This window comes from Indicator indicator, chromosome 13 (assembly GCF_027791375.1).
Source record: "Indicator indicator isolate 239-I01 chromosome 13, UM_Iind_1.1, whole genome shotgun sequence".
Taxonomy (NCBI): Eukaryota; Metazoa; Chordata; class Aves; order Piciformes; family Indicatoridae; genus Indicator; species Indicator indicator.
The window spans coordinates 29022974-29050567 of NC_072022.1; the positions used below are offsets into that span (position 1 = coordinate 29022974).

The 27594-nt window shown below is 57.0% G+C and overlaps 1 protein-coding gene across 1 annotated transcript in view; it reads right to left on the reverse strand.

Annotated features, from left to right (window-relative positions):
- EPHB1 (EPH receptor B1) overlaps nucleotides 1-8722 on the reverse strand; it is a 40655-nt gene extending 31933 nt beyond the window's left edge. Inside the window, exons 1-2 of the mRNA XM_054385684.1 lie at nucleotides 8666-8722; nucleotides 3830-4511 (exon numbers count right to left, since the gene is read on the reverse strand). Of these exons, the coding sequence (XP_054241659.1) occupies nucleotides 3830-4511; nucleotides 8666-8722 (739 nt within the window). The remainder of the gene's footprint in view (nucleotides 1-3829; nucleotides 4512-8665) is intronic.
- Between the last annotated feature and the right edge of the window lie 18872 nt (nucleotides 8723-27594).

Consider the following 27594-nt stretch of genomic DNA (forward strand, 5'->3'; position numbering starts at 1 on the left):
GTAGAGTGCCCATGCCTGGAGGTGTTCCAGAAACCTGTGGCCATGGCACTTGGGGCTGTGGTTTGGTGCCAAGGTGGTGCTGGGTTGAAGGTTGACCTTAGATGATCTTAGACCCTTAATGGCTTTTTGCACCAAACCAATTCTGTGATTCCTCCTTTGGAGGGGTCTGGATGCCAGGGATGACCCAGAGCCCACTCAGGCTGTGGGGCCAGAGGCACAGAGCCATGGCTGCAGGGCTGGTCCCCATCCCTGTGCTGGGGACAGAGAAGGGCCTGAGGCCACCGCAGCAACATTCTGTCTAATGAAGCCTAATTAGGACATCCATTAAAAGCCATCACACTCATTAAACCAACTCTTAACAAGGCTTTCCTGGACATGTTCCTTGCTGAACTGTTACAGAGGGGAAGGGATGCAGAATGAAACCCACGCTCTTGCTCCTCTCCTTTCTCTCCTCTTTGGAGGCTCTCTGGTTGGAACAGCTGCTCCCCAGCAGCACGGTGCTGGTAAAACTGGGCTGCCTGTTCCACCCAGCGGTGGAAGCTGGGAGGCTGCTGCCAGGCAAAGGCAAAGGCCCTGCAAACAAAGGGCAGCATCCTAACACCCCTCCAGCACCACCACCTGAAGAGGTGGGGGAGAGAGGTGGGGGAGAGAGGTGGGGGAGAGAGGTGGGGGAGAGAGGTGGGGGAGAGAGGTGGGGGAGAGAGGTGGGGGAGAGAGGTGGGGGAGAGAGGTGGGGGAGAGAGGTGGGGGAGAGAGGTGGGGGAGAGAGGTGGGGGAGAGAGGTGGGGGAGAGAGGTGGGGGAGAGAGGTGGGGGAGAGAGGTGGGGGAGAGAGCCAGGGGAGATGGGGGAGCTGCTGCCTTCCAGTGCAGCCCAGCTGGGGGAAGCAGCATAGGCTGATGAAGGAGGGAGAAGGAGACAGGAGCCTGGTCACAGGATCATAGAAGTCTTTGGGTTGCAAAAGCCCTTTCAGAACATCCAATCCAACCATTCCCTAACTCTGCCAAGGCTGGGGCACAACCATGGCCCTCAGCACCACAGCTCTGCCTCTGGGAAACACCTCCAGGCATGGGCATTCAGCCACCTCCCTGGGCAGCCTGTGCCAGGCTTGGAGAACCCTCTCAGTCAAGAAGTTTCTTCTCATGTCCAACCTAAACCTCCCCTGCTGCAACCTGAGGCCATTTCCTCTCCTCCTATCCCTGGTTCCTAGTGAGAGGAGACAGCTTCACAGGAGACTGCATCAGGTTGGAAGGGACCCTCCCAAGGTCCAGCTCCCTGCAGTCACAGGGACACCTCCAACTCGAGCAGGCTGCCCAGGGCCACATCCAGCCTGACCTTGAATGTCTGCAGGGATGGGGCCTCCCCTACCTCCCTGGGCAGCCTGCTCCAGTCTGTGACACCCACGGAGCTCTGGCAAATGCTGGGCACAGCCTGGGGCATCGCTCAGCAGCTGCAGGGCACCTGGACAGGGGTGAGGTGGGGGTCAGCTGCCTTGTGGCAAGCCAGGGATGCCCAGGAGCTGGGGGAGCAGCCTCTGCATGGCACCAGGGCAGCCCAGCTCTGTGCTCACTTTGTGCTGTGTGGTGGTGGGTTTGTCCTGTTGTCCCCCTGCTAGCTCAGCTCTCCAGCTGCTGGGAGCAAGCAGAGAGGTTCATCATCCAGAGCCATGGCAGCTAGGAGGCTCCTGCCCACCCCAGGCCAAGAGTTTTGCCAGGAGAGGGAAATGGAAAGCCAGCCCAGCCCAGGAAGCAGCAGGGCTGCTCCCTCACCCCTCCTACCTGGATTTAGAAACACAAAGTGAAAACCCAGCACAAAGCTGATCTCCATCATTAGGCTTCACACACCAGCAGAGAAAGGGTTTAATGATCTCCCTGGAGGAGAGCAAGCAAAATCCACCCACCCTGCTCCTCCAAGGTCTCCAAGCATTTCCTCACCCTCCCAGTGAGCCCTGCTCCTGCCTCTCCTCCCCACCAGCACGATGATGCATTGCACCTTGACCAGGCATGGAAACCACAAAGCAAGGCTGAGGGATGGGGCAGAGCAAGACAAATGGATTTAATATCAACCTGAATGGAGCCCAGGCTGCCCCACCACATGAATTATTCATTTTGCATTCAATAACAGCCTCAGCCCACACTGACCCATGGTTCCAGCAGGCACAAGGTGCCAAAGGGGACAGAGGAGGCAGTGCCATGGGGCTTGTGAGCACAGTGTGCCACCACTCAGCTGAGAGCAGCACCACCTCACAGCAGCAGGGAGGCCTGCAGCAGCAAGCCGCAGCCAGAAACACAGCAGCACGAAAGAAACTCTCACACAACAGACTCAGAATCCTTAAGTTGGAAAAGACCTCCAAGATCATCAAGTCCAACACGGTGCCAGGCCCTGCACTTGGGTCACAACCACCCCATCAGCACTGCAGGCTTGGGGCAGAGTGCCTGCAGAGCTGCCCAGAAGAAAAGGACATGGAGGTGCTGGGTGGCAGCAGCTGAACACGAGCCAGGGAGTGCCCAGAAGGCCAAGAAGGGCACCAGCAGCCTGGCCTGGAGCAGCAATGGTATGGGCAGCAGGAGCAGGGCAGGGAGTGTGCCCCTGGACTAGGCACTGCTGAGGCCACAGCTTGAGCCCAGGGTTCTATGAATCTCCTACCCAACACTTCCATGACCCTCAGTGCCAGACAGATCCTTTCCTCCCAACCCCAGTCTCAGCCTGGTGGTGGCAATGTGCCCCCATGCCCCTGACCCCAGACCACACCAACCCCCTTCAGGGCTGGGGAAGGCTGTGCCCTGCCCGTGCTGCCAGCAGGCAGCCAGGTGCCACTGCTCCAAGCTGGCCTCAAGGAAGCCCTTGGCAGCCTCCAGCTCTGCTGGCAGCACGAAACTGCTCTGCTCTGACCCCCCCTGCCAGGCACAGCCCCAGCCCGGGGGTTGGGGGGATGGGAGAAGGCTGGGAGCTCAACCACTCCTCTCTTTCCATCCCCACAAAGCCATTTTCTCAGCCTGCAAATACCAAAGGGAGTTTTGTGCTCTTCCAGCTCTATTTTATTCTCTCCTTGGTGACAATTCCCTCAGGCTTGTTAAGTGGCTCAGATCAGGTTGATGAAGGCTTTGAACAGATGTCAGGAGCACATTTGCCTCCCAGGAGCCTCCTGGCAGCATCCCTAGGAGGTGAACCCAGCAGGTGGGTGAGGCACAGGCACACAGCCCCTCCAAGGAGGCAGAAGTCAAACAGAGAACCAGGAAAGTGCTAAACCTTACAACCTGCAGCCTCCTGCTCTCTGACCCTTGGCAAGGGCAGTGTCCTGGAGAAGAGAAGGCTCCAGGGAGACCTCAAAGCAGCCTTCCAGGACCTGAAGAGGCTCCAGGAGAGCTGAGGAGGGACTCTGGACAAGGGCTGGGAGTGCCAAGATGAGGGACAATGGTTTTGAGCTGGGAGAGGGCAGATTGAGAATGGAGATGAGGAAGAAATTCTTGATAATGAGGGTGGGGAGAGACTGGCACAGGTTGCCCAGGGAGGCTGTGGCTGCCTCCTGCCTGGAGGTGTTTCAGGCCAGACTGGATGAGGCCTTGAGCAAGCTGTGCTGGTGGGAGGTGTCCCTGCCCATGGCAGGGATCCTAGAGGATCCTCAAGGTCCCTTCCAGCCCAACCCATGCTGTGCATCTATGGACTGAGGAATCCCTGCCCAGTCCCCAAGGGAAAACCACTTCAGGACAGCTGCAGGGTGCGGAGCAGATCTCCCCCCAGAGGCTGCCCCAAGGACCTTGTGCAGGGCCACACGTTTTGCCCAGAAGGCTCAAGGCGCTGGCAGCAGGCGGTGCCCAGGGCAGGCTTACCTCTGCAGGCCAGGTTGTTCTCAGGCTCGTAGCCAGGCTTGCAGGTGCAGCGGCCGATGGGCACCATCCACTCCCCATCCCCGTTGCAGTAGAGCTTGATGGGCACGTCCACCTCCTCGGCATGGGCGATGCAGGTGCCGCGGGCGGTCACCAGAGAGGTGCTCTCCGCCCCCGTCATAGTCTCCGGGAAGATGGCAAAGTTCTGCACCACGCTGGGGCACTTCTTGAAGAAGACCCTGACGGAGAGCAGCGACATGCAGGCGCCATAGTCCTGGAAGGCCAGGTAGAAGCCGCTGCGGGTCAGGGGCCCGAAGCTCCTCACTTCCGTGTTCACCTTCATCAGCCTGCCCCCGAAGTCCACCTGGGAGAAGCTCTCGTCAGCAGCAATGGTGTCCACCTTCAGGTAGGGAGCCTCCGTCCAGAAGGCAGCCTGCTTGGTGGCAATGACGGCGTCGGTCTCGTAGTAGTAGAGGTTGAAGGTCTCCTTGCAGGAGCCGGGCACGTTGGGCAGGCTGCTGCAGTCGCGCACGGTGAAGCGCAGCTCGGCATAGACACGGTGAGCGCCGCGCCGCCCGATGAAGGTGGTCAGCAGCCAGTTGTTCTGGTTGGGCTCGAAGACGTTGCACACCTGGTAGGTGCGGATGGTGTTCAGGTTCTCGTCGTAGCCACTCACCTCTTCCCACTGCGGGGAGCAGGAAGGAGGAGAGTCACAGGGGCACAGGGACACGGGGGCAGGGGGGCACAGGGGCACAGGGGCACAGGGGACACTGGGGCACAGGTGACATGGGGGCATAGGGGCACACGGGACACGGGGACAACCGTATTGGAAAAGATGTCCAAGACCATCAAGTGCAACCTATCACCCAACCCTAACTGATAACCAGACCATGGCACTAAGTGCCTCAGCCAGGCTTAAACACCTCCAGGGACATCAATCCCACCACCTCCCTGGGCAGCCCATCCCAAGGCCAATCTCTCTTTCTGCGAAGAACTTCTTTCTAAGACCAAGCCTAAACTTCCCCCTACACAGAATCAACCAGGTTGGAAGAGACCTCCAAGATCATCAAGTCCAACCAATCATCCAGCCCTAACTAATCAACCAGACCATGGCACTAAGTGCCTCATTCAGGCTCTTCTTAAACAACTCCAGGTGTCAACCCCACCTCCCTGGGCAGCCCATCCCAAGGGCAATCTCTCTTTCTGTGAAGAACTTCTTTCTAAGATCAAGCCTAAACTTCCCCCTGAACAGCTTGAGACTGTGTCCTCTTCTTCTGTCACTGGTTGTCTTGGAGAAGAGACCAACCCCCACCTGGCTGCAACCTCCCATCAGGTAGCTGTAGAGAGCAAAGAGGTCTCCCCTGAGTCTCCTCTTCTCCAGGATTAACAACCTCAGCCTCTCATCACACGGCTGTGCTCCAGACCCCTCCCCAGCTTTGTTGCCCTTCTCTGGACACATTCCAGCATCTCAACATCTTTCTTGACCTGAGGAGCCCAGAAGTGGACACAGCACTCAAGGTGTGACCTAATCAGTGCTGAGCACAGCGTAGGATGACTGCCCTGCTCCTGCTGGCCACACTGTCCCTGATCCAGGCCAGGATGCCATTGGCCTTCTTGGCCCCCTGGGCACACTGCTGGCTCCTGTTCAGCTGCTGTGAACCAGTACCCTCACAAAAATCACACAACACATCCTGCTGGGAGAGACCTCCAAGCTCATCCAGGCCAACCTTCCACCCAGTTTAGGCTCATCACCAAACCATGTCCCTAAGCACCAGCTCCACAGCCTGCTGGGACACCCCCAGGGATGGTGACTCCAGCACTGCCCTGGGCAGCCTGTGCCAGTGTCTTAGAACCCTTCCAGCGCAGAAATATTTCCTAGCATCCAGCCTGGACCTGCCCTGGTACAGACTGAAACCTTTTCCTCTGCTCCTGTCGCTTGAAACCAAGGAGAAGGAAGCGGAGGAACTGGTGGTGGCCCACGAGCCATGGAGGTGCTGCTCAGGCTGCACAGGGCAGGGCTGAAGAAGAATCCCAGTGCTCCAGAGGGGCCCAGGAATGTGGTCATGGATGCATGATGCGAGGCACATGCAGAACAACCACACAGGCCAAGGTCAGAGGAAACCATCACCTGCTGCCCCTGCATGCCTCTCTGTGATGGTTTGAAACTGTCTTTTTAATTTTTCCTTGCAAAGTTCAAAACAGAGAAAGTGAAAGAATGTAAATAAGTCACTATTGGGTGTAAGAAAGCAAAATACTGATTGTTCTAAACACTTCCATTGGACAGATAGAAATGTTTAAGAACTATTACCCAAAACAAAGTGGGCACTCTGCACATTCTGCGTTCGGCAGTGGGGGCAGTTGCTGGGCTGTCTGGCTGCTGTTTCCTCTTCTCTTCTGGCTGAAGATAACACGTACTGACCTTGGCAGCTAAGTTAACAACTTTCTGCTTAACTAACTCTGCTTCTCTGTCCAGGGGGGTCAGGGGGGAAGCTCCTGGGAGAGAGAGGCCCCTTTGGGAGGGTCCCCTTGGGGGGAAGCAAAGGGAGATCGGTTGTGCTTTTCTGTTGATTGTATATATTTGTGAATGTTGTGAATTTTGTATATTTGTACATATTCATTGCATTTCATCGTAGATTTTAGACTCTGCTTGTAAATACAGCTTTTCATTTGCTTCCAGACTGAGCTAGCCTGGTTATTGTTGGTGGGGGGGGAATTTCAGCTCACACCGACACACTCTCACCACCACTGCCAGATGATGCTAAAACCTCTTTCCACAGAATCACAGAATGGTAGGGGTTGGAAGGGACTTCTGGAGGTCATCCAGTCCAACCTGCCAAGGCAAGGTCACCTAGAGAAGGTCACACAGGAACCTGGCCAAGTGGGTTCTGAATGTCTCCAGAGATGGAGACTCCACCACCTCTCTGGGCAGCCTGCTCCAGGGCTCTGCCACCCTTCAATCAAAGAAGTTCCTCCTCATGCTCAGATGCACTTCTGATGTTCAGGTTTGTGCTCATTGCCCCTTGTCCTGTCCCTGGGCACCACTGAGCAAAGCCTGGTCCCATCCTCCTGACATCTACCCTTGAAGTATTGATCAGCATTGATGAGATCCCCCTCAGGCTGCTCTTCTCCAGACTAAAGCCCAAATTCTCTCAGCCTTTCCCCCTCAGAGACATTCCAAAGCCCTCAGCATCTTTGTAGTCACTGTCCATGTCCCTGCCTAAGATGCCCAACAGCCCTGGCCCCAGGGCAGACACAGATGCTCTGCCTCCACCCAGAGCAGGTCCTGGTGCTGCACAGGAGAGCCCAGCAGGAGCAAGGGGACTGCACAGTGCAGGTCACACTCCAGACCTGCCCCAGGTCACACTCCCACACTCCACACACATGCCCAGACCAGCTCCACAGCTCTGAACCTGGGAGTCTAAAGTATTTTGTGGAAGACCTCAGAGATGCTCCTGTAAAGGAGAAGGCTCACCAGTAGCTGTCAGAGGATGAGACTTGGCTGTGCACAGAGGGGTGCAGGGATGTGTGCTGCAGAGCCTTTGCAGGAGCTCCTCACCTGCCTCCTGTGAGCTACCAGAGGCAGCAGCTGCAGGCAGCTCTTTATGCCTCATCTCCACCACCTGCCTGTGAGCCTCCTGCATTTTGCCAGCAGTTCACCTGGGCCCAGGTTTCTTCCAAAGCAATTCAGTGGCTGAGTCCAGGTGTGAAGGGCCTCTGGCATGCCTGCATAGGATCTCGTGCCCACTGCGTGTGTGGTTCAGCTGTTGTGGTGATGTGAGGACATGACCAAGCCAGTCACACCCCAACAAAGACACAAGCTGGCATTCTTTAGTGCCACATCCTTGAGGCCCCAGGGACAGCCCTTGCTGCTGTACCCATCCTTTCCCCCCCAGCTGCCTGTCCCACCATGCTGTCCATCCATCAGCTGGCATCTCCTCCCACCAGCGCTCCTCTCCTCCCTGGCTTGTCTCTCACTTTATCTGCCAGGGGAATGTGAGTCAGGTTATTTTATGCTTCCATTCCTCAAAGGCTGGTATGATATAAAAAAGATGTTTTAAGTGTCTCAGGGTGTTTTGTTCCTCATTACTTCATAAAAGTGACATTAATAGCCAGGGAAGAGCACTGCCGAGTGCAATTATGGATGATGTTCCAGGTATGAAAGCTGCTTGGAGCCTGCTAATGCTGCCTAATTACAAGGCTTTTGGCACAGGGAGAGGCAAGGCACAAGCTGGGGACAGACCCTTCACCTGGGAGGAGGACAGGCAGAGGAGGAGACATCACAGAATCACAGAAACCTTCAGGTTGGAAAAGACCCTCAGGGTCACCAAGTCCAACCCAGAACCCTACTCTACAAAGGTCACCCCTGAACCATAGGCCCAAGCACCACATCCAAACCACCTTGCAACACAGCCAGGCTTGGGGACTCCACCACCTCTCTGGGCAGCACATTCCAATCCCTGACCACTCTTGGTGGGAAAAAAGGTTTCCTACTGTCCAGTCTAAACCTACTCAGTGGCAGCTTGAGGCCATTCCCTCTTTTCTGTCACTAATTAGCTGTGAGAAGAGACCAGCACCAGCCTCTCCACAATGTCCTTTCAGGTAGTTGTAGAGAGCATGCGGGGAGCCAGGAGAGCTCCACCTTGAATGAGACCCTGGGACCAACTCAGGGAAGGGACACAGCCCTGGAGCAGCCACACGTCTCAGCACGGCGGTGGCCTGGCCACCTCATGGGGCACTGCTGCTCCCACTGGGGCTTCCTCAGATGCCCACCAGTGGTTTAAGGCAAAGAGGTGAAGCTCCAGGGCTGGCCCAAGGCTCAGCTGGACAAGGGGCACTTACCCCTGAAGGAGGGTTGGCAGTCCAGCCCAGTTCGGCCGTCGCCGTCCTCGTGTCCATCAAAGTCTCTGAGGAAAGACAAGAAAAGCAAATTGGTTACTGCCAAAGGCTTCCACAACATTGTGAGCACAAAGCCACAGGGCAGCCCCACAGCTGCCTTCACAGAGCAGCCTTGGAGCTGCTCAGAAAGAGCCTCTGCCTCTGAACAGTGGAGTCTCCATCTCTGGAGGCATTCCAAACTCTGGATGTGTTCCCGTGTCACCTTGCTTTAGGTGACCCTGCCTTGGCAGGGGATTGGACTGGATGAGCCTGGAATGGCTCAGCTGGGAAGGAACCTCAGAGATCATCTGCTCCAACCCCCCTGCCATGGGCAGCGACACCTCTCAGCTGGACTTGGCTGCTCAAGGTCTCATCACCCCAGGCAGGAGGCAGCCACAGCCTCCCTGGGCAGCCTGTGCCAGACTCTCACCACCCTCACACTGCAGAACTTCTTCCTCAGCTCCACTCTAACCCTGCTCTGCCTCAGCTCCAAACCATTCCCCCTTGGCCTGTCTCAGACACCCTCAGGAGAAATCCCTCTGCAGAGGGATGTGCAGAGTGATCTGCAGAGGTCCCTTCCAACCTCAGCACTCTGTGATCGTGTGGCACACAGCTGACAATCCTCTGGGTTTAAAAAAAAAAAACAAAAAACAAAAAAACAAAAACAAAGACAAAACAAAACAAAAAACCCAAACACCGACCAACAAAACACAACAAGCAGAACAGTGAGAGCAACAACAACAGACAGAGACAGATGGGCAGCCCCCTCCAGGTTGCATTTGTTAGTTCGCAGCAGGCAGGCTCGCAGATTGATGTCCTCCCCTCCTCTGGCTCTGCCGGGCGGCAGCAGGAGATGCACGGCCACCGGCTGGCAGAGCCGAGCGGCCCCGGTGTCCTCCCTGCTGCCCGCACCCCGGGCAGCACCAGCACAAGGGGTGTGACCAAAGGAACCAAAGTCAGCAAATCAAAGCCAGCCCTGGAACTGGAGCTGCTGCCCGTGAGCCCCCGCAGCTGCTGCGGCGATCCCCGAAGGGAAATGCGGCTCCGGTTCCCCTTCCCGGCACGCCCTGTGCTCGCTGCCCTGGCACGGGAAGCGTCACCGGGAGCTCCCCACCCTGCCAGTACCGATAAACATCCCCAGCTCCCCAGACCCCTGCCCCGGCTGCTGACCAGGCTCGCAGAGAACCGCAGGGGCAGCGCAGGGGCAGCGCAGTACCTTTCAGAACGTGAGGAGGTGCCTGAGGAGCTTGCACAGCTCCCAGCATCCCGAGATAAACTTCCCCAGCTCCACAGATCCCTGCCCAAGCTGCTGACCAGGCTCTTAGAGCAGAGCAGAGAAGGCAAGGCAGGGGGAGGGCAAGGCAAGGGGGAGGGCAGGGCAGGAGAAGGGCAGGGCAGGGGGAAGGGAGGGCAGGACAGGGCAGGGAGAGGGGAGGGCAGGACAGGGCAGGGAGAGGGGAGGGCAGGACAGGGCAGGGGGAGAGCAGGGCAGCCTCCACGGCATGAGAAGGTGCCTGTGGGGCTTGCAGAGCTCCCAGCATCCCCAGGCTCCTGGGATGCTTCAAAGCCCACTGCACCCAGCTTTGCATGTGTCTTGCATGGTGTCAGCCTGCTCCTGCTCACAGTGCTCCCTGCAGAGCAGATGTCTCGCCCTCAGTCCCCACAGGGAGCAGAAGGGCAGGGTGGCCTGCATGCTGCCACAGCACATTGTCACTGGGTACAGTTTCAGTCCCTTTCTGTTGAGATTCACAGTCATCTGGGCTGGAAAGCCGTTTAAGATCAACTCCAACCAGTATCCAACTCTGCCAAGGCTGGGGCTAACCCATGGCCTTGGCATCTCTGCCTCTTTCATACACCTCCAGGGATGGGGACTCAGCCACCTCCCTGGGCAGCCCGTGCCAGGCTTTGAGACCCCTTTCAGTCAAGAAGTTTCTTCTCATGTCCAACCCAATCCTGCCCTGGTACAGCTTGAGGCCATTTCCTCTCATTCTGTCACTGGTTACTTGAGTGAGGAGATCAACACCAACCTTGCTCCAGCCTCCTCTCAGGGAGCTGTAAAGACCTCCTCTTCTCCACACTAAACATCCCCAGGTCCCTCAGCTGCTCCTCACCGGCCCTGTTCTCCAGACCCCTCACCACCTTCCTTTCCCCTCTCTTACTGTGGTCTCTTCAGAAGGCAGCTCAAAACAAATCCCATCTGCAGCTCCTCCCTAGACTCACAGCTGGGGGCTTGTGCTCCAGAGCTCCAGCAAGCTTCTACTTCCACCCCCCTCTATCACCACCAAGCCTTCCTTCCCTTGCAAGCAGCCCTGCTCCTGGTGAAGCAGCCACTGAGCCTCACCAGCACTTCACACACTCAGGCTGAGGTGCCCAGGCAGCAGGGGTTGCCCTGGTGGAAGCAGAAGGCCAGGCAAGCACCTACCACTGCCAGGCTGCGTGGGGAGAGCTGCTCCGAGAGCTCCTCAATGCTTGGTAGTTCTGCCTGCAGGGGAAACTGAGGCAGCAGAGCAAAGGGTGATGCAGGGACTGCAGCTGGGCTGGAACCCAGACCTGGCTCACCCGCATGACATGCTTGGTGCCAGGAAAGGCACTTATCTTGCAAGGGATTTTCACCACCATCTCCCTTCCTGTTCCACACACTTGCAGCTTGCAGCCTCAGGCAGGTTTTGGTTTGCAGCAGGGCACTGACAGAGGGATGCAGCTCTGATGAAGAACAGCCACAGTGTGGGGCAGCAGCACACAAGGACCAGCTCTGTGTGAGCTGACACCCACCAGGGTCTATCCTGGCAGCATCCTCCCAAATTCTCAGTCCTTCCCTGCTGTTCTGTTACACCCCAAAAGCTCCAGTTTGGGGAGAAAGCAGCAACACAGCAGCACAGCACCAACACTGAAGAGGGAAGATTCAAAATAATGAAATCAAGAGAGAGAGGAAGACAGACATGGACAAGAGCCACAAGAAAGTAGTGGTGGGCAGTGCCCTCCTGTAGTCCAGCAGGCAGCTGTGTGCTGGGCTGCAGCCAGAGGAGTGTGGGCAGCAGGGCAGGAGAGGGGATTCTGCCCCTGAGCTCTGCTCAGACCTCACCTCCAAACCTGCCTCCAGCTCTGGTGTCCCCAGCAGGAGGAGGACACAGAGCTGCTGGAGAGAGTCCAGAGGAGGCCACAGAGATGCTCCAAGGGCTGGAGCAGCTCTGCTGTGAAGCCAGGCTGAGGGGTGTGCAGCCTGGAGAGGAGAAGGCTCCAGGGGGACCTCAGAGCTGCCTGCCAGTGCCTGAAGGGATCCTGCAGGAAGGCTGCAGAGAGACTTTTGCTGAGGGTGTCTGAGACAGGCCAAGGGGCAATGGTTTGGAGCTGAGGCAGAGCAGGGTTAGAGTGGAGCTGAGGAAGAAGTTCTGCAGTGTGAGGGTGGTGAGAGTCTGGCACAGGCTGCCCAGGGAGGTGGTGGAGGCTCCATCCCTGGAGACATCCAGCCTCAGCCTGGATGTGTCCCTGGGCAGCCTGCTCTAGCTGGAGGTGTCCCTGTGTCTGCAGGGGGTGGGTCAGGACACCCTTGGAGGGTCCCTTCCAACTTGATGCAGTTGTGACTGTGTGAGGGAGCCTGACGCTTGGAGAAGTCTTCAGGACCTGAGGCACCACTGAAGGCAGCTGCCCAGGCTGCAGTGGCTGGAGCCCTGGTGAGGAGAGCAGCAATGCCGTGGGGAGCAGAGCTCTGGGAGGAAGAACCTTCAGCTGCATGCTGTAGATTTTCTTTAATGGACACATTACTTTAAACTAAGCCTTCGCCATCTGTTCCACTCCCTAATTATCAATACAAACCCAAACGGCTCCTCACAATTACACCCCTAACGAGGAGAGATGCCAGCAATTAGAATGCAGCAGCAGCCTTGCCACCGAGCAGGGCAGCCATCTGGGGTGGCACTTTGCACGCCGGGCAGGGAACACTGACTGCCACCCCAGGCTCCACACAGCCTCCCAGGGCACTGCTGAGAGCTGTCCAGGGTTCAGAGGCACAGGGAATGGTTGGGTTGGAAGGGACCTCAAAGCTCTTCCAGCTCCAACCCCTGCCATGGGCAGGGACACCTCCCACCAGCACAGGTTGCTCAAGGCCTCATCCAGCCTGGCCTGAAACACCTCCAGGCAGGAGGCAGCCACAGCCTCCCTGGGCAACCTCTGCCAATCTCTCCCCAGCCTCACTCTCAACAATTTCTTCCTCATCTCCAGTCTCAGTCTCCCTTCTCCCAGCTCAAAGCATTTGGTCCTCATCCTGGCACTCCCAGCCCTTGTCCAAAGTCCCTCCCCAGCTCTCCTGGAGCCCTTTCAGGTCCTGGAAGGCTGCTCTGAGGTCTCCCTGGAGCCTTCTCTTCTCCAGGCTGAACAGCCCCAACTCTCCCAGCCTGGACCTACAGGGGAGGTTCTCCAGCCTTTGATCATCTTCAGGGCTTCCTCAGGACCCACAGCAGAAGACACTGCAGTACAGAGGAGCAAAGGCCAGGCTGGTTCCATTTGAGCAGTGAGGCTCAGCTCAGATATTTAGGGTGAGAGCAGCCAGGCATGGAACAGGCACTTGATGCCAACTTGCCAACAACCCTTCCCAACAGGATTTAAGCCTCTTCCCAACAAACTCTTCAAAACTGTTGGGGCTGGATGAGGCCTTGGGCAACCTGGGCTAGTGGGAGGTGTCCCTGCCCATGGCAGGAGGCTGGAGCTGGGTGTGGTTTAAGGTTCCTTCCAACCTGATCCATTCTATGGACCTGTGACTAAACCATCCCAAACTGAAGCTGAGCCTATTCCTGAAACCCCCCTCCTGAAACTTACTTCAGATGTCCCCAACATGGAAGTCTCCAGCCAAGTCCCACCAGAAGGTTTGAGCTCTGCCTGGCCAGGGGCAGGGTCTGCCTATGGGCAGAGAAAGACGAAGGCAAGGAGCCCAACCCAACCTCCCACCTTTTGCCATTGCCAGGAAAGAAAGAGTTGTGACAATAAACCTTCTGCCCAGGGAGGCCACCAGGAAACTTCTTAGTGCTGCACTCCTCAATAGATGCCTGGGAATGTGGATCCTCTCCCCAGGCAAGAAGCTCTCACTCCTGCGAGGAGATAACAGCAAGAGGCAGCCTGAGGCACTCGAAAGCAAATGCCTGGGCATATGCAGAGAGATGCAGGCAGGGCTGAGGCAGCCAAGAGGAAAAAGATAGAAATTAAGCAAAATAAGGAGAGAGGAGGCTTGATAACAACAGATGGGGAGAGAGAGATTTGGAAAGGATGCCAGCTGCTAGAAACGAGCCCCCCAAGCTGTGTGGGGAGTGGAGGGGTGCTGTGGATAACGGCACCTCGGGAGGGAGAGGGCAGCCCCCACGAGGGGCAGGGCCAGGGTGGCCACACAGGGCTCAGTCCCAGCTCTGAAGGGGCAGAGGATGCCCCACGGGGGGCATCTTCAGAGACTCCTCCTGATGGGCCCTGGCAGAGCACAACACAAGCCTGAGCAAGTGCCCAGGGGTCAGTGCGTGGTGCAGCCCCAGGGCAGTCCCAGCCCCACACCATAACTTGCTGCGGAGGAAGCACAAGAAGCCTTTTCCCTCAGCACAGCACCATCTTTCCCCTCTCTTTCATGCTCCCCACTGCCAAGCTTTCTCCCTGCCCCCTCTTTCTCTCCCCAGAGCTTCAGCAGAAGCAGCCCAAGGCGAGCGCACAGCTTGGGAAGCTTCCGGCCAAGCCTGCTGACATTCCCAGAGAAAGGGAACAACGGAGAGGCAGAGCCAAGCTGCTTCCTTACCACTAGCACTAAGTGACATTAACTGCTGGGGTGCCACCAGCTCTGCCTTCCTGTGCTTGCCCTGGCCCCGTGGCTCTCATCAGCACCGCCTACCCCCAGTGCTCTGCACCACCTCTCTCCATGGCAGTGGCTGAAAGGTCCCACAGGTGCTGGGGCAGTAACTCCAATGTACTCCTCAGGATTCCCCACGGATGAAGCAGTTCAAGCACTCTCCAGGTGGCTGCCCAAGGAGCTCCAGGTTGCTCTCCATGACCACATCACCCTACAGACATGGCCCAGTCCTGTCCATGCAAGGCTTCAGTACATCCTGAATGTCAGACTTCCAACCCAGTGCCTTCTGTGGCTCTGTGAGAGCAGTCCTGGTGCACAGCAGGCTGACCATGAGCCAGCAAGGTGTCCCTGTGGCCAAGAAGGCCAAGGACATCCTGGGGTGCAGCAAGAAGAGTGCAGTCAGCAGGGTTGGGAGCTTCTCCTTCCCTTCTGTTCTGCCCTGCTGAAGCCTCACCTGCAGTGTTGGGTCCAGTTCTGGGCTCTACAGCTCAGGAAGGACAAAGAACTGCTGGAGAGAGTCCAGCACAGAGCCACTGAGCTGCTGAGGGGCCTGGAACAGCTCTGAGCTGAGGAGAGGCTGACAGCTGGGGGTGGTTAGCATCCTCAGCTCCCTCAGCCCCTCCTCATAGCCCAGGTACTCCAGGCCCTTCTCCTGCCTTGTTGCCCTTCTCTGGACAGGCTCCAGTCCCTCCATGTCCTTCCTGTAGTGAGGGACCCAGAGCTGAACACAACTCTCATGGTGTGGCCTCAGCAGTGCTGAGCACAGGGGAATGATCCCCTCCTGTCCCTGCTGCCCAGCCAGGAGGCCATTGGCTTTCCTGGCCCCCTGGGCACTGCTGGCTCATGGTCAGTGACTGCCAACCAACACCCCCAGGTATCTCTCAGAGTTGCAGCTTTCCAACCACACATCCCCAAGTCTGTAGCTCTCCATGGGGTTGTTGTGACCCAGGTCACATCATCCAACAAGGAGAGATCCAGTAAATCAAAGACACAACCTGCCTGCAAATAAATCACAGAGGGAAGGGAAAGGCAGAGAGGAACAGTTAAGAGAAGAGAGAGAACTGCAAGAGAGAGAAGGAAGGAAATGACTAAGAATTGCCAAAAAAAAAAAAAAAAGCTTGCACGCCAGGGAAAGGCAGACAAAGGGAATCACATGGAACCTGAGATAAGGGAGGAGATAGGTTCTGAATGCCTTTTGTTTCCAAACTGCAAACCTATTTTAGAAAATCTGGGAACACAGATCCATGGAATGCTTTAGGTTAGAAGGGACCTCAAAGCTCACTCAGCTCCAAGCCCCTGCCATGGGCAGGGACACCTCCCACCAGCCCAGCTTGCTCAAGGCCTCATCCAGCCTGGCCCTGAACACCTCCAGGGAGGGTGGTGAGACACTGGAAGAGGTTTTCCAGGGAGGCTGTGGATTCCCCCAGTGAACTGGTGTCAGTCAGCTGGGATTCCCTTGGAAATTACAGCCTCCAGCCAGGGAATGAGTCAGCTGAGAAGACAGACCAGTCATAAACGTCACTGGCATCTGCAGCCAGACGTGCCAGGATAAACTCCAAGGGCACCCAGGCTCCATGGCTGGGCAGATGGGACACTGCCATGGGACTGCAGGGGGATCTCACACATCCTGCAGCTGCACCATGCTTGGCTGCAAAGCCAACTCCAAGGCCCCCAGCACACAGAGGCAGCTCTGGAGCAGGAGCATTCAGCTTTGCTGAACCAAGGCCCCAGCCCTGTGCTCCTCCTCACCCTGGGGCTGCCCTTCCCCGGGCTGTGCTGTGCCTTGCTGCAGGATGGCAGTGCCAGTGAGGAGAGTCTGAGCAATCAAAGCACTTACCCTGTGCTGCCCTACCCAGCAGCAGTGCTGCAGGCAGCTGAGTCAGGGCTGAGCCTTGCTCCCAGCAAGGCTGTGCCCAGTGCCAGGCAGCACCCAGCCCCAGCGGCAGCCAGGGCACCCCCAGGGCACCTGGCATCACCCAGCTCCTGCCCACTGCATCAATCTGAACGTGTCAAAGAGACTCTGCACCAGAGTGCAGAGGCTTGGAAGGGACCTCTGAAGATCATGGAGTTCAGCCCTGCTGCTAGAGCAGGGGCACACAGGAGCCAAGCCCTGCAGACCTGCCCTGTCCACGCAGGTCTGGAAGGTCTCCAGAGACTCCACAGCCTCTCTGGGAAGCCTGCTGCAGGGCTGCAGCACCCTGGCAGGAAAAACGTCTTTCCTGCTGTTGAAATGAAGGGGAAGGCTCTGCCTGGATCCTCTGGAGGTACTCTGGCACAGTGCCCTGTTGCCTGCCAGGCCCTCCCACTCGTGGGCTGGAAGGGGCTGTGACAATGCCAACAGGTTCTGCAGTAAGGGCAAAGCAGCCTGTGGGAAGCCCCTGATGGGCTTTGTTCTGCTCTGGCCCCAGCTCAAAATGCAGCCTCCTGGAATGCCCTTCAGCCAGCCCAGCCTTGGGCTCCAGGCCCCCTCTCTGCAAGCTTCTGGCAAACTGCTGCCTGATACACGAAGAGGCAACACAGGTCCTGGGTCCCACCACGTCCCCCTGTGCCAGGGGCCCTGGAACTCACCTTCTGGGAGAAGACAAACCAGAGGTGCTCTCAGCCAGCCCTAACTCCCCACCCTCTGCTCAGGGCTCTGCTTATGCTGAGCAGGCAGCAAGCTGCTGAGCAGCCACAGCTCCCACCAGCCCTGGGGGGAAAGCAAAAGGAGGAGGAGGAGGAGGAGGAGGAAGAGGAGGATGCTGGCAGGAGGCTCAGCTTGGCAGCCAGCCTTGCCAGCATGACCCTGCCTCCAGCCCCAGCACGGGTACAAGCTGGGCAAAGGCTGCAGCATGGAGACAGGCATCTGTGCAGCAGAGCTGTGCCAGGCCACCTCTGGGCACTCTTCTCCTCTCCTCACCAGGATGTCCCCTTCAGGCCAGCTCTGGGGACTCCTCCCCAGACCAGGATGTCCCCTTCCCCAGAGTGCAGGGACAGCAGGCTTGGTGTGGGCAACACCTCACCAATGCACGTGGAGCATGGCACTGCAGGGAGGCAGGCAAGGAGAGCTCCACCAGAAGCAGCTCCAGGCTGGCAGCCTGGACACCACTCAACCCCCAGGAGGAAAGCAAGGAGAGCTCCACCAGAAGCAGCTCCAGCCTGGCAGCCTGGGCACCACTCAGACCCCAGGAGGTGCCTGTGAGCTCCAGTAGGGCTGAGGGATGATGCTGGCAGGAGTGGCTCAGCTCTGCTCGTTTCTCACATGGCCCCAGGTGATGAGGACCTTCCCCCTGAGCTCAGCTCCACAGCCACCTCTGGTGCTGCTGACAGGGCTCCATGCTCCCTGGTTGTGCTTCCCTCACTGAAATCAATCACCTGGAGTGCAGGCTGTGCTCGGGGCCTCATTCCCCTTCATCATCTCCTGCACCACACAGCTGGCACAGCCTCACAAACCCTGCCACCCCCAGCAGCCATTCAGGAGGGCAGGCAGGTGGGGAGAAGGCAGCCACAGCTCAGCAGAGCGTGGGGAGCTGCACAGCCATCTCCTGCACAGCTTCTGCAGGGCAGCTCTGCACCACCCCAGCACCCTGCTCGTGGCACAGCAGCTCAGGAGGGCAGCAGCAAGGAGCAAGGGGAGGTTGCTGCAAGCAAGTACCCAGAAGATGCAGGGATGGCAGCAGGTATGGCAGAGGCCAAGAGGGTGTCCTTCAGCCAGGTGTGCCACAGCAAGGAAACCTCCTTCAGAAGAGGTGGCAGAAACTCCTCCCCAGCCTTAGAGCAGAAACACCTAAAGGAGGGAAGGAGGAAGAGCTGGGCACAGGGACAGCAAGAAGGTCACCAAAGCCTTTCTGGGGTAGCTCCCAGGCAGCATCATGTTTACAGCATGCTGGAATGGTTGGGCTGGAATGGACCTGACAGCTCATCCAGCTCCAACCCCTGCCATGGGCAGGGACACCTCCCACCAGCCCAGCTTGCTCAGGGCCTCATCCAGCCTGGCCCTGAACACCTCCAGGCAGGAGGCAGCCACAGCCTCCCTGGGCAACCTGTGCCAGTCTCTCCCCACCCTCACTCTCAACAATTTCTTCCTCCTCTCCAGTCTCAGTCTCCCCTCTCCCAGCTCAAAGCCATTGGCCCTCATCCTGGCACTCCCAGCTCTTGTCACAGGTCCCTCCCCAGCTCTCCTTGTTCAACTCCTCAGCACAGCTTGGTGCTCCCAGCCCCACAGGCTTAACTCCAGATCATTCCAGAGGAGAAAGTCACTGTCACACTGCACAGTCACCAAAAGCTCTGTGCCACAGCCTCAGGAGGACCCTTCAGGCAACAGCCACACCAAGGCACCAGCTGCTGGCACATCACTGCCAGGAGCCAAACAGAAGGCAAGAAAGGGAGCACCCAAGGATGCCCCTGGCCATGGAGTGCCCACCATGGTTGGTCTGTTGGGGGGAGGGACTGTAAGTGCCACCAGCTTCCAGGTGGTCAGTGGCCCTGCAGGGAGTTGGGACCTGCCTGCTGTGACACTCCCCCAGCACCCATGGCTCAGGGACCTGCCTGGGTGACACTCCCCCAGCACCCATGGCTCAGGGACCTGCCTGGGTGACACTCCCCCAGCACCCATGGCTCAGGGACTTGCCTGGGTGACACTCCCCCAGCACCCATGGCTCAGGGACCTGCCTGGGTGACACTCCCCCCACACCCATGGCTGCTGTGGCATCCTTGCCCTCCAGCCTGGCTCCCTCAGGACAGGACCTGTTTCCTGACACAGTACTTGGGAGGGTGCAAGGCTTTGGGTTTCCTGCTGTGCACACAACAGCTCCGCCAGCCCTGAGTGTGGCCATGGAGAGAGGATGCCTCCAGTGCATGGCAGGGGCTGGAAGGGACCTCCAGAGGTCATCCAACCCAACCCCTCTGCCAGAGCAGGGGCACCCAGGGCAGGGCACACAGGACACATCCGGGTGAGGTTGGAAAGACCCCAGAGAAGGCGCAGGAGGTCAGCTTCTAGAGGGTCACCACTCATGCTGGTCTCTCAAACTCCTCCTCTCCCCCATCCCCATGGGGAAACACCCTCAGAGCCCTTGAGAGCACAGCAGAAGGGAACCCTTGGAGACAGAGGAAACCTTCGGAGCCTCAGGAGGAGAAAACCCTGGGAGATGCATCTGCACCAGGACATCCATCACTGTCAGGAGGGTGGCCCCAGAGGCTTTGCTCAGCTCTCCTAGAATCCCAACCCCAAAAAGCAGCCCAGCCTGGGGGTGCCCTGTGCCCCTGCTGCCCTGGCACATGTGCCCAGGGGCCAGCGAGGAGCTGGCACGCAGCAGTAGGGCAGCACACAAACAAAAGGGAACAAGCCATTAATCTGGGGGAGCTGGAGGAAATGAAATCATTATGTCTGCAGCTACAACATCCCAAAGAACAAATTTCCTGCCTGGATAATAAATGGATTCTTTTGTTTCACGTTGGCCCCAGCCACGTGAAGCTCTTGGCCTATTCCTCATCCAAAACATCTTTGCTGTATAAACACCCAGACAGGCTCCAGCTTCAGCTGCTAAAAATATGTTTTAATTATAATAATATGTAATAATATCCCCCCCCAAAAAAAATTAATAAATCTGGATCTACAGGCTCCCAAACAACCCCTGAAGGTTTCCCAGCAGGCAGGCAAGCAAACCAGGAAGGCCAAAAGTAGCCAATTCTGGCTGGAGAGCACAAAATGCAGCCTTGGAGAGGCAGCCCTGAGTTAGAGCCTGCAAGGAAAAAGCCCTGACAGAAAAAGTCAGGATGGGGAGATGTGCCCTGGTGGGCAAGAGGGCCAACGGCATCCTGGGGTGCAGCAAGCAAACTGTGGCCAGCAGGGCTGGGGAGGGTCTCCTGCCCCTCTGCTCTGCCCTGCTGAGACCACAGCTGCAATCCTGTGCCCAGTGCTGGGCTCCACAGCTCAGGAGAGACAGAGACCTGCTGGAGAGAGTCCAGGGGAGGCTGTGAGGATGATGAAGGGACTGGAACAGCTCTGCTGTGAGGAGAGGCTGAGAGCTCTGGTGGTGGTTAGTGTGGAGAGGAGAAGGCTGAAAGGGATCTGATCAATGTCTCTCAATAGCTGAGGGCTGGGGGTCAGCAGGAAGGGGCCAGGCTCTGCTTGGTGGTGCCCAGGGACAGGACAAGGGGCAGTGGACACAAACTGGAACCCAGGAGGTGCCAGCTCAGTACGAGGACAAACTTCCTTTGGTGTGAGGGTGCTGGAGGCCTGGAGCAGGCTGCCCAGAGAGGTTGTGGAGTCTCCTGCTCTGGAGCCTTTCCAGCCCCACCTGGCTGTGTTCTGTGTGCCCTGCTCTGGCAAGGGCTTGGACTGGATCATAGAATCACAGAGTTGTTTGGGTTGGAAAAGACCTCTAAAGTCTCTAAAAGTCCCTTCCAACCCTTACCACTCTAGGACTCTGAGCATTTCAAGCACCAACAGCCCAAATGCACCTTACAGGTTCTCTCCCTGCAGCAGGATGGAGTCCAAGGCCCTGCAGCATACCTCTGCCAGCTCCTGACCTGCCAGCTCTGGAGCTCTGTCTGTTCTCTGGGCAGCCAGAGGATTTCTTCTGCTGGCTTTCGGATGCCTCTCTAGGGCCTGGGACTTCTTAAACAGATGGAGAATGCAGGCTCCAGCCTCCCCTGGCTTCCAAGGCTGTTTGTTGGCTGCAGGAACAGCTCTGGGGCTGCAGACCTTCAGGAAAGCTGCAGGAACTGCTGGCTTCAGCCACCCCTTCAGCCTGCAGCTGCCCCAGGCTGCTGTGTTAGAAACCATCTCTGCATCTGGCTACAGCTCCCACATTCAGCTTCTCTGTGCTCACCTTGCCAGCTCCACAAACACACAGCAAACACTGCCACAGGTTTCAAAACAAGACATGGTCTGGAATCCAAACATGCAAGAGCCTTGGTGCAAACAAGTCTAAGTGGCTTGGATGCTAAGGAGAGAGCTTCCTGAGTGGAAAGCAGCTCCAAACCCACCCTGAGTCAGCAGGCAGCTGGAGGAAGGAGTGCCAGCCCAGCCCACCCTGCTTCACTCCAAGGGAAAGACCTCCTTGATGCAGCCCAGCAGAAGCCAATCCCACCTCAGCCTTGGAAATGGCCTCCCACCTGCCTTCCCTTCTTCCTTGGTTCTGGGGAAAGCATTTTGGGCATGAACCCACCAGCAGCTCCCCCTCCTCAGGGAGGCAAAGCCTGGAGGGACTCCTTCTTGCCATGCATGAGCAGCAACCCAAGTGAGCAGGGGACAGTAAGGAGGCTTCTTCCAAGAGTTTCCTCACAAAGGTCACACTCCCTGGAGGTGTTCAGGGCCAGGCTGGATGAGGTGCCCCTTGAGCAACCTGGGCTGGAGGGAGGTGTCCCTGCCCATAACAGGGCTCAGAACTGGATGGTCTCTAAGATCCCTTCCAGCCCAACCCATTCTGTTGCTTTCTGAAGGAGCATTTCCCACCACAAGACTGAAGGGAATTCTGTTTCTCCCCACAGTATTCCTCCAGCTGAAAATACTAAAGGGCATTAGCAAAAGCAAGCCCCAAGCCCAGCTCCTCAAAGCCCTGCTCTCAGCCCACCACCACATCCTCTTACTGACCCAGAGCAGCCCAGAGCCACAACCTCTTCCGTTGGGACACCTGTCCCATGAGGAAGGGCTGAGAGCCCTGGGGCTGGAGAAGAGCAGCTCCAGAGGGGATCTGATCAATGTCTATCAATACCTGTGGGGTGGGGTCAGGAGGAAGGGGCCAGGCTCTGTTTGGTGGTGCCCAGTGACAGGACAAGGACCAACAGGTACAAGCTGGAATCCAGGAGGCTCCACCTCAGCAGGAGTAGAAACTTCTTTGGTGTGAGGGTGGCAGAGCCCTGGAGCAGGCTGCCCAGAGAGATTGTGGAGTCTCCTGCCCTGGAGCCTTTCCAACTCCACCTGGCTGTGTTCTGTGTGCTCTGCCCTGGGTGCCCTGCTCTGGCAGGGGCTGGGACTGGATGATCTCTGGAGGTTTCCAGCCACCACCATTCTATGATTTCCAAGGTCCACAACACTGATTAACTAATTAGCAAGAGCCACTGCAGTGCTGAGGGCAGGGGCTGAGGTGCCAGCCTGGGTGAGGGGCTGGCTCCCAGGCATGCTGCAGAGCACTGGGGCAGGTGGTGGCAGGCTGGCACTGCTGCTGCCAGCCATTAGTGCAGTGTTCAGGTAATAAAGAGCAAGACCTGAGGAGCAGCCTGGGAGTTCAGATTTACAACTTGTATCCAATCCAGGTGCTGTAAAGCTTCCCCTCCTTGGTGAGTTCCAACTTCATAAAGCAGCCTGGATGATTATTGTTTTTTGACTCTCCTGCCCCTGCCTGAGTGGGTGCTGCACCATAAACATTGGCACTTTGATTCATTCAAGACTGGAGAAAGCTTTCAAGGTAACCTATTAGGAATACTCTAAATGCTTCCAAGACAGCCCAGCTTCCCCTTAACATCATGCTTGAAAGAAAGCAAGAGAAATGTGCCTTGCCTTGCAGCACCACCTCCAAACACTGCCTGGGCTGCTGGCATGGGGGAAGGGCTGTGCCTGGCACAGGGCTCTTGGGCAGTCACCTGCCCATTGCTCTCCCCAGTGTCCCACTGCTTGGAGGCAGAGAAACCACTTCCTCCCAAGTTATGGACACAGAGCCAGGCTTGGTGAGGAGTGGCTGAGAGCAGCCTGGGGAAGAAGGCCTTGGGGGTGTCAGTTGGTGACAAACTGCCCAGGAGCCAGCAGTGGTCCCTGGCAGCCCAGAGCCAGCTGAGTGCTGAGCTGCAGCCAGAGCAGGGAGAGCAGCAGCACAGGGAGGGGATTCTGCCCTCTGCTCTGCTCTGACCCCACCTGCAGCACTGCCTCCAGCTCTGGGGCCCCAGCACAAGAAGGACCTGGGGCTGCTGCAGAGGGTCCAGAGGAGACCACAGAGATGATCAGAGGCTGGAGAACCGCCCCTGTGGGGATAGGCTGGAACAGCTAGGGGCTGGAAGGAGATCTCTTCTAGGTCCCTCCCAACCCACTCTGTGGTTCCATGCCCTGACCAGGTGGAAGCAGAAGCTCCCCTGGCCCCGGGCAGCCCCAGCAACAAAGCCCAGCACTGGCACACAAAGGCAGAGCTGGAGGCTGCTGTAAGCAGCATCCTCCTCAAAGCAGTCCCTTTGCTCCGGGCTCGGCCACAGCCTGCTGCAGTTAATGAGCAGCTCTTTGCAGCTTTCAGCAGGCTCTGGAAGGAGCCTTTCAGCTCAGCAGCCTCCTGTGTGTGCGAGACGCTGCCAGGCGCTGCAGCAATCAGCGCTCGGCACGAGCAGCCAGCACAAAGCTGCTCTGGGGCAGGATACTGAACATGATTAGCTCAGTACCTGGCAGCTCCCACCAGCCTCCACCCACCCCAGCTCCTCTGCAAGGTCAACCCCAGCAGCCACGGCTCAGGGCAGCCATTGCCAGCCAAGGGCTGGAGTTCAGCAGAGCCCTACCCAGGATGGGTCCTCCTGTGGGCAGCAGGAGCAGGGCAGGGATGGTGCCCCTGGACTCAGCATGCTGAGGCCACTCCTTGATTGCTGGGTGCAGCTTTGGGGCCCTCACTCCAAGAAGGACATGGAGGGGCTTGTCCAGAGAAGGGCAACCAAGCTGGGGAAGGGTCTGGAGAACAGGACTGGGGAAGAGCAGCTGAAGGAGCTGGGGGTGTGCAGCCTGGAGAAGAGGAAGCTGAGGGAGACCTCATTGCTCTCTACAACTTCCTGATAGGAGGCTGCAGTGAGGTTGGGTTTGGCCTCTTCTCCTAAGTATCTAGAGATAGGATGAGAGGAAATGGCCTCAAGCTGCACCAGGGGAGGGTTAGGTTGGAGATTAGGAACAATTCCTTTCCTGCAAGAGAGGTCAGGGATTGGAAGAGGCTGCCCAGGGAGGTGCTGGAGTCCCCATCCCTGGAGGGGATCAAGAAACCTGTGACTCAGTGATCTTCAAAGTCTCTTCTAACCCAAGCAGTTCTTCAAGAAGCTGCTGGTGCTGTAGGTCCTGCCCAGCTCCATTCTGCTCTCCAGCTGACTGCAGAAGGGAGATCACCTGGTGCCATGCAGGAGTCCCTGCCCAGGAAACAGCTCAGAGCTGATCCTCCTGGAATTTACTACACCAGAAACGAGCACTCCACAGCTTCCTCCCTGCTCCCACTCACATCACTGTGACCCCACAGTGCCTCTGTCAAGAGCCTGATGTGGTCAAGTGACTCCGACCCCACCAGCAATTCCATCTCCAGGGGCAAAGCCTGGACAGCAAAGGCCACACATCTCCACCTGCACTGAGCTGCAGCCCAAGCCCACAGGCTGGGGAGCAGCTCTGTGTATCTCAGGCTTGCCCACAGCCAAGCCCTGCCGTAAAAGGGGGGCATGGATGCCTTCAAAAGTAGCTCCAGCAGAAGCACAGGGCCACATGGTGAGGGCACAGGGTCATAGAACAGAAAATTAAGGTTGGAAAAGCCCTCTGAGATCATCCAGTCCAAGCAGCAACCCAACACCACCATGGCCACCAAACCATGTCCCCAAGTGCCATGGCCACAGGTTGGCACCTCCAGGGATGGCAAAGGTCCTGAACCAGTCAAAGGCATTGTAGGAAGTCCCTCTGGTGATCTTGGAAAGCCAAATGTTCTTCTTTTCAAACACCTTGGGCTCAAATGCAGAGCAGAGCTGATGTCCTGCTGAGCATGGTGACAGCATCCAGCTCCCCTTCTGCCCCTCCTGCCCACCCCGCTGCCCAGCAGCTTGGAAGGATGAAGAGAGAGAGATCAGGGGGAAAAGAAGTGATCGAAATCAGAATGCCCAGACACCTCCCAGACACCTCCCCAGCCGCTTCCGCAGGCCCTGCCAGCCTGGCCCCCAGACACTACACCAAGCCTGGCCCCCAGCCCTCCTGCCTCCTGAGGATGAGATTTCCTTCCCAGCTCTTCTGCTGGGCTCCTGGCTGTCCCAGGGAAGCTGTATCTCACAACCCTTCTCCTTCAGGCTGATTTAAGGTCTTTGAGCAAAAAGCAATTACCCTGATACCAACAGGGCCCCAACAGCACCCTCGGGAGCCAGCCCCAGCCCCCTGGCTCAGGAAGCAGCTGAAGCAAGTGGAGGCTCCCCAGTTCACTGGGGCAATCCACAACCTCCCTGGGCAACCTCTTCCAGTGTCTCACCCTCCCTGGAGGTGTTCAAGGCCAGGCTGGATGAGGCCTTGAGCAAGCTGGGCTGGTGGGAGGTGTCCCTGCCCCTGGCAGGGGTTGGAGCTGGATGAGCTTTCAGGTCCCTTCCAACCCAACCCCTTCCATGCATCTGTTCTCACCATGGGGCTGCAGGGATCAGCTGCTCTCAGGCTCTCCTCCTATTTCTATCTTGCTCATCAGGTTTAGGGTGGAAGAAGCAAAGCCAAAAGAGTCTTCCTCAGGCAGGGCTGGGCACAGAGCCCCTTCCCCTTTGAACTGCTGCCTCTGTGATTCTGCACTGCAGGGCTCCCAGCAGGAACTTATTAAAGCCAGAGCAGAGCACGTCTGCTTTAATAGTAATTAGGTCACCCTGGGTTGTGGGCTTAACAGGCAAAAAATATAATTATTTAGAAACATCAAGTTGAAATGCCAAAGAGTCTTAATGGAGCTCAGCTAATTAACCAATTTCAACTGAGAAACTGATTAGCTTAGGAAAAAAAAAAAGCAGGCAAGGAAAAAAAAAAAATCAATGATCATAGACAACAACACTTTCTTTTAACAGGTTGTTTTCTTGCAGCAATCCTCAATTGCATGAAAGGAGACCAACAACCCCCGCTAACCAAATATTATTGTAATTAAATATGCAGCAGAAAGCCTCTTCAATTATTCAAAGGACTGATAACACTTGTCTCTAATTGGGGCAGTGGGAGAAGCTTCCAGGAGCAGAGATTCTGCACATCAGCTGGCTCCAGCTGCAGAGGCAAACCCCACAGGAGTGGATGTGGCATTGGCACAGGGTGCCAGCTTTGGCACGGTTCTGGCCATCACTCTCATAGAATCATAGAACTGGTTGGCTTGGAAAAGACCTCTAAGAGTCCAACCAGCAACCCAACCCCACCATGGCCACCAAACCATGGCCCCAAGTGCCATGGCCACAGGTTTCTTGAACCCCTCCAGGGATGGGAACTCCACCACCTCCCTAGGCAGCCTGTGCCAGTCCCTGACCACTCTTGCAGCAAAGAAATGTTTCCTCATCTCTTCATCTCCAATCTAACCCTCCCCTGGCACAATTCCAGGCAATTTCCTTTCCTTCTATCACCTGAGACTAGGGAGAAGAGACCAAGCCCCACCTGGCTCCAGCCTCATCCATCCTGTAGGAAGCAAACTGGGGGCAGACAGATGCTTCCCAGCCCAGAAGCAGGAACATGACTCAGCTGGTCCCTGCTCTCTGGATGGCTGTTCCTAGCTCAGAGGAGTAGGTGACTGATGGCCAGTTGCCAGGTTTCACACCGTGTCCTGATGGCAGCCTCCTTCCCCCAGCAGAGCAGCAGTAGGGAAAGCAGCCCCTGGGTGCATCATTATAATTCACCATAGGAAATTACAAATTAGCTTTTCAGCAGAGGATCCAGGGATATTTAGATTAGCTATAGAGAAACTATAGAACCTTCCAGCCCATTTATCAAAGCTCTCCTAGCTCCCAACTTCCAGGGAAATGAAGCAATAATAAATATTGAGCCAGGAAAGTTAATCTCCACTGAACACACTTTAATAATTCAAAAGTTGTGAGGAAGAAAGGAATCAGGCAGGGAGCCCTGAGCTCCTACTAACACCAGGTCCATTTTTCTCACCACTGCTCAGGATGGGACTTTGTGGAAAACGAATGTCACAAAACAAACCAAAAACCCAAAGGGAAAAAAAAAAAATCAGCTGTGGACCGTTGTGAGTGGAGGAGGGAGAGCACATCCACACCTGCCACTGAAAGCCACAGAGCTGAGCCACAGTTTGCCCTCATTGTCACCAAGCAGAGGGCTGTGGTGCCTCTGCCTGCTGCTGGGTGCTGTCTGCACCAGCCTTGTGCCCAGTCCTGAGCAGCTCACTTTTGGAGGGGCTGCCTTTTAAGCCCCCAAAAGCTG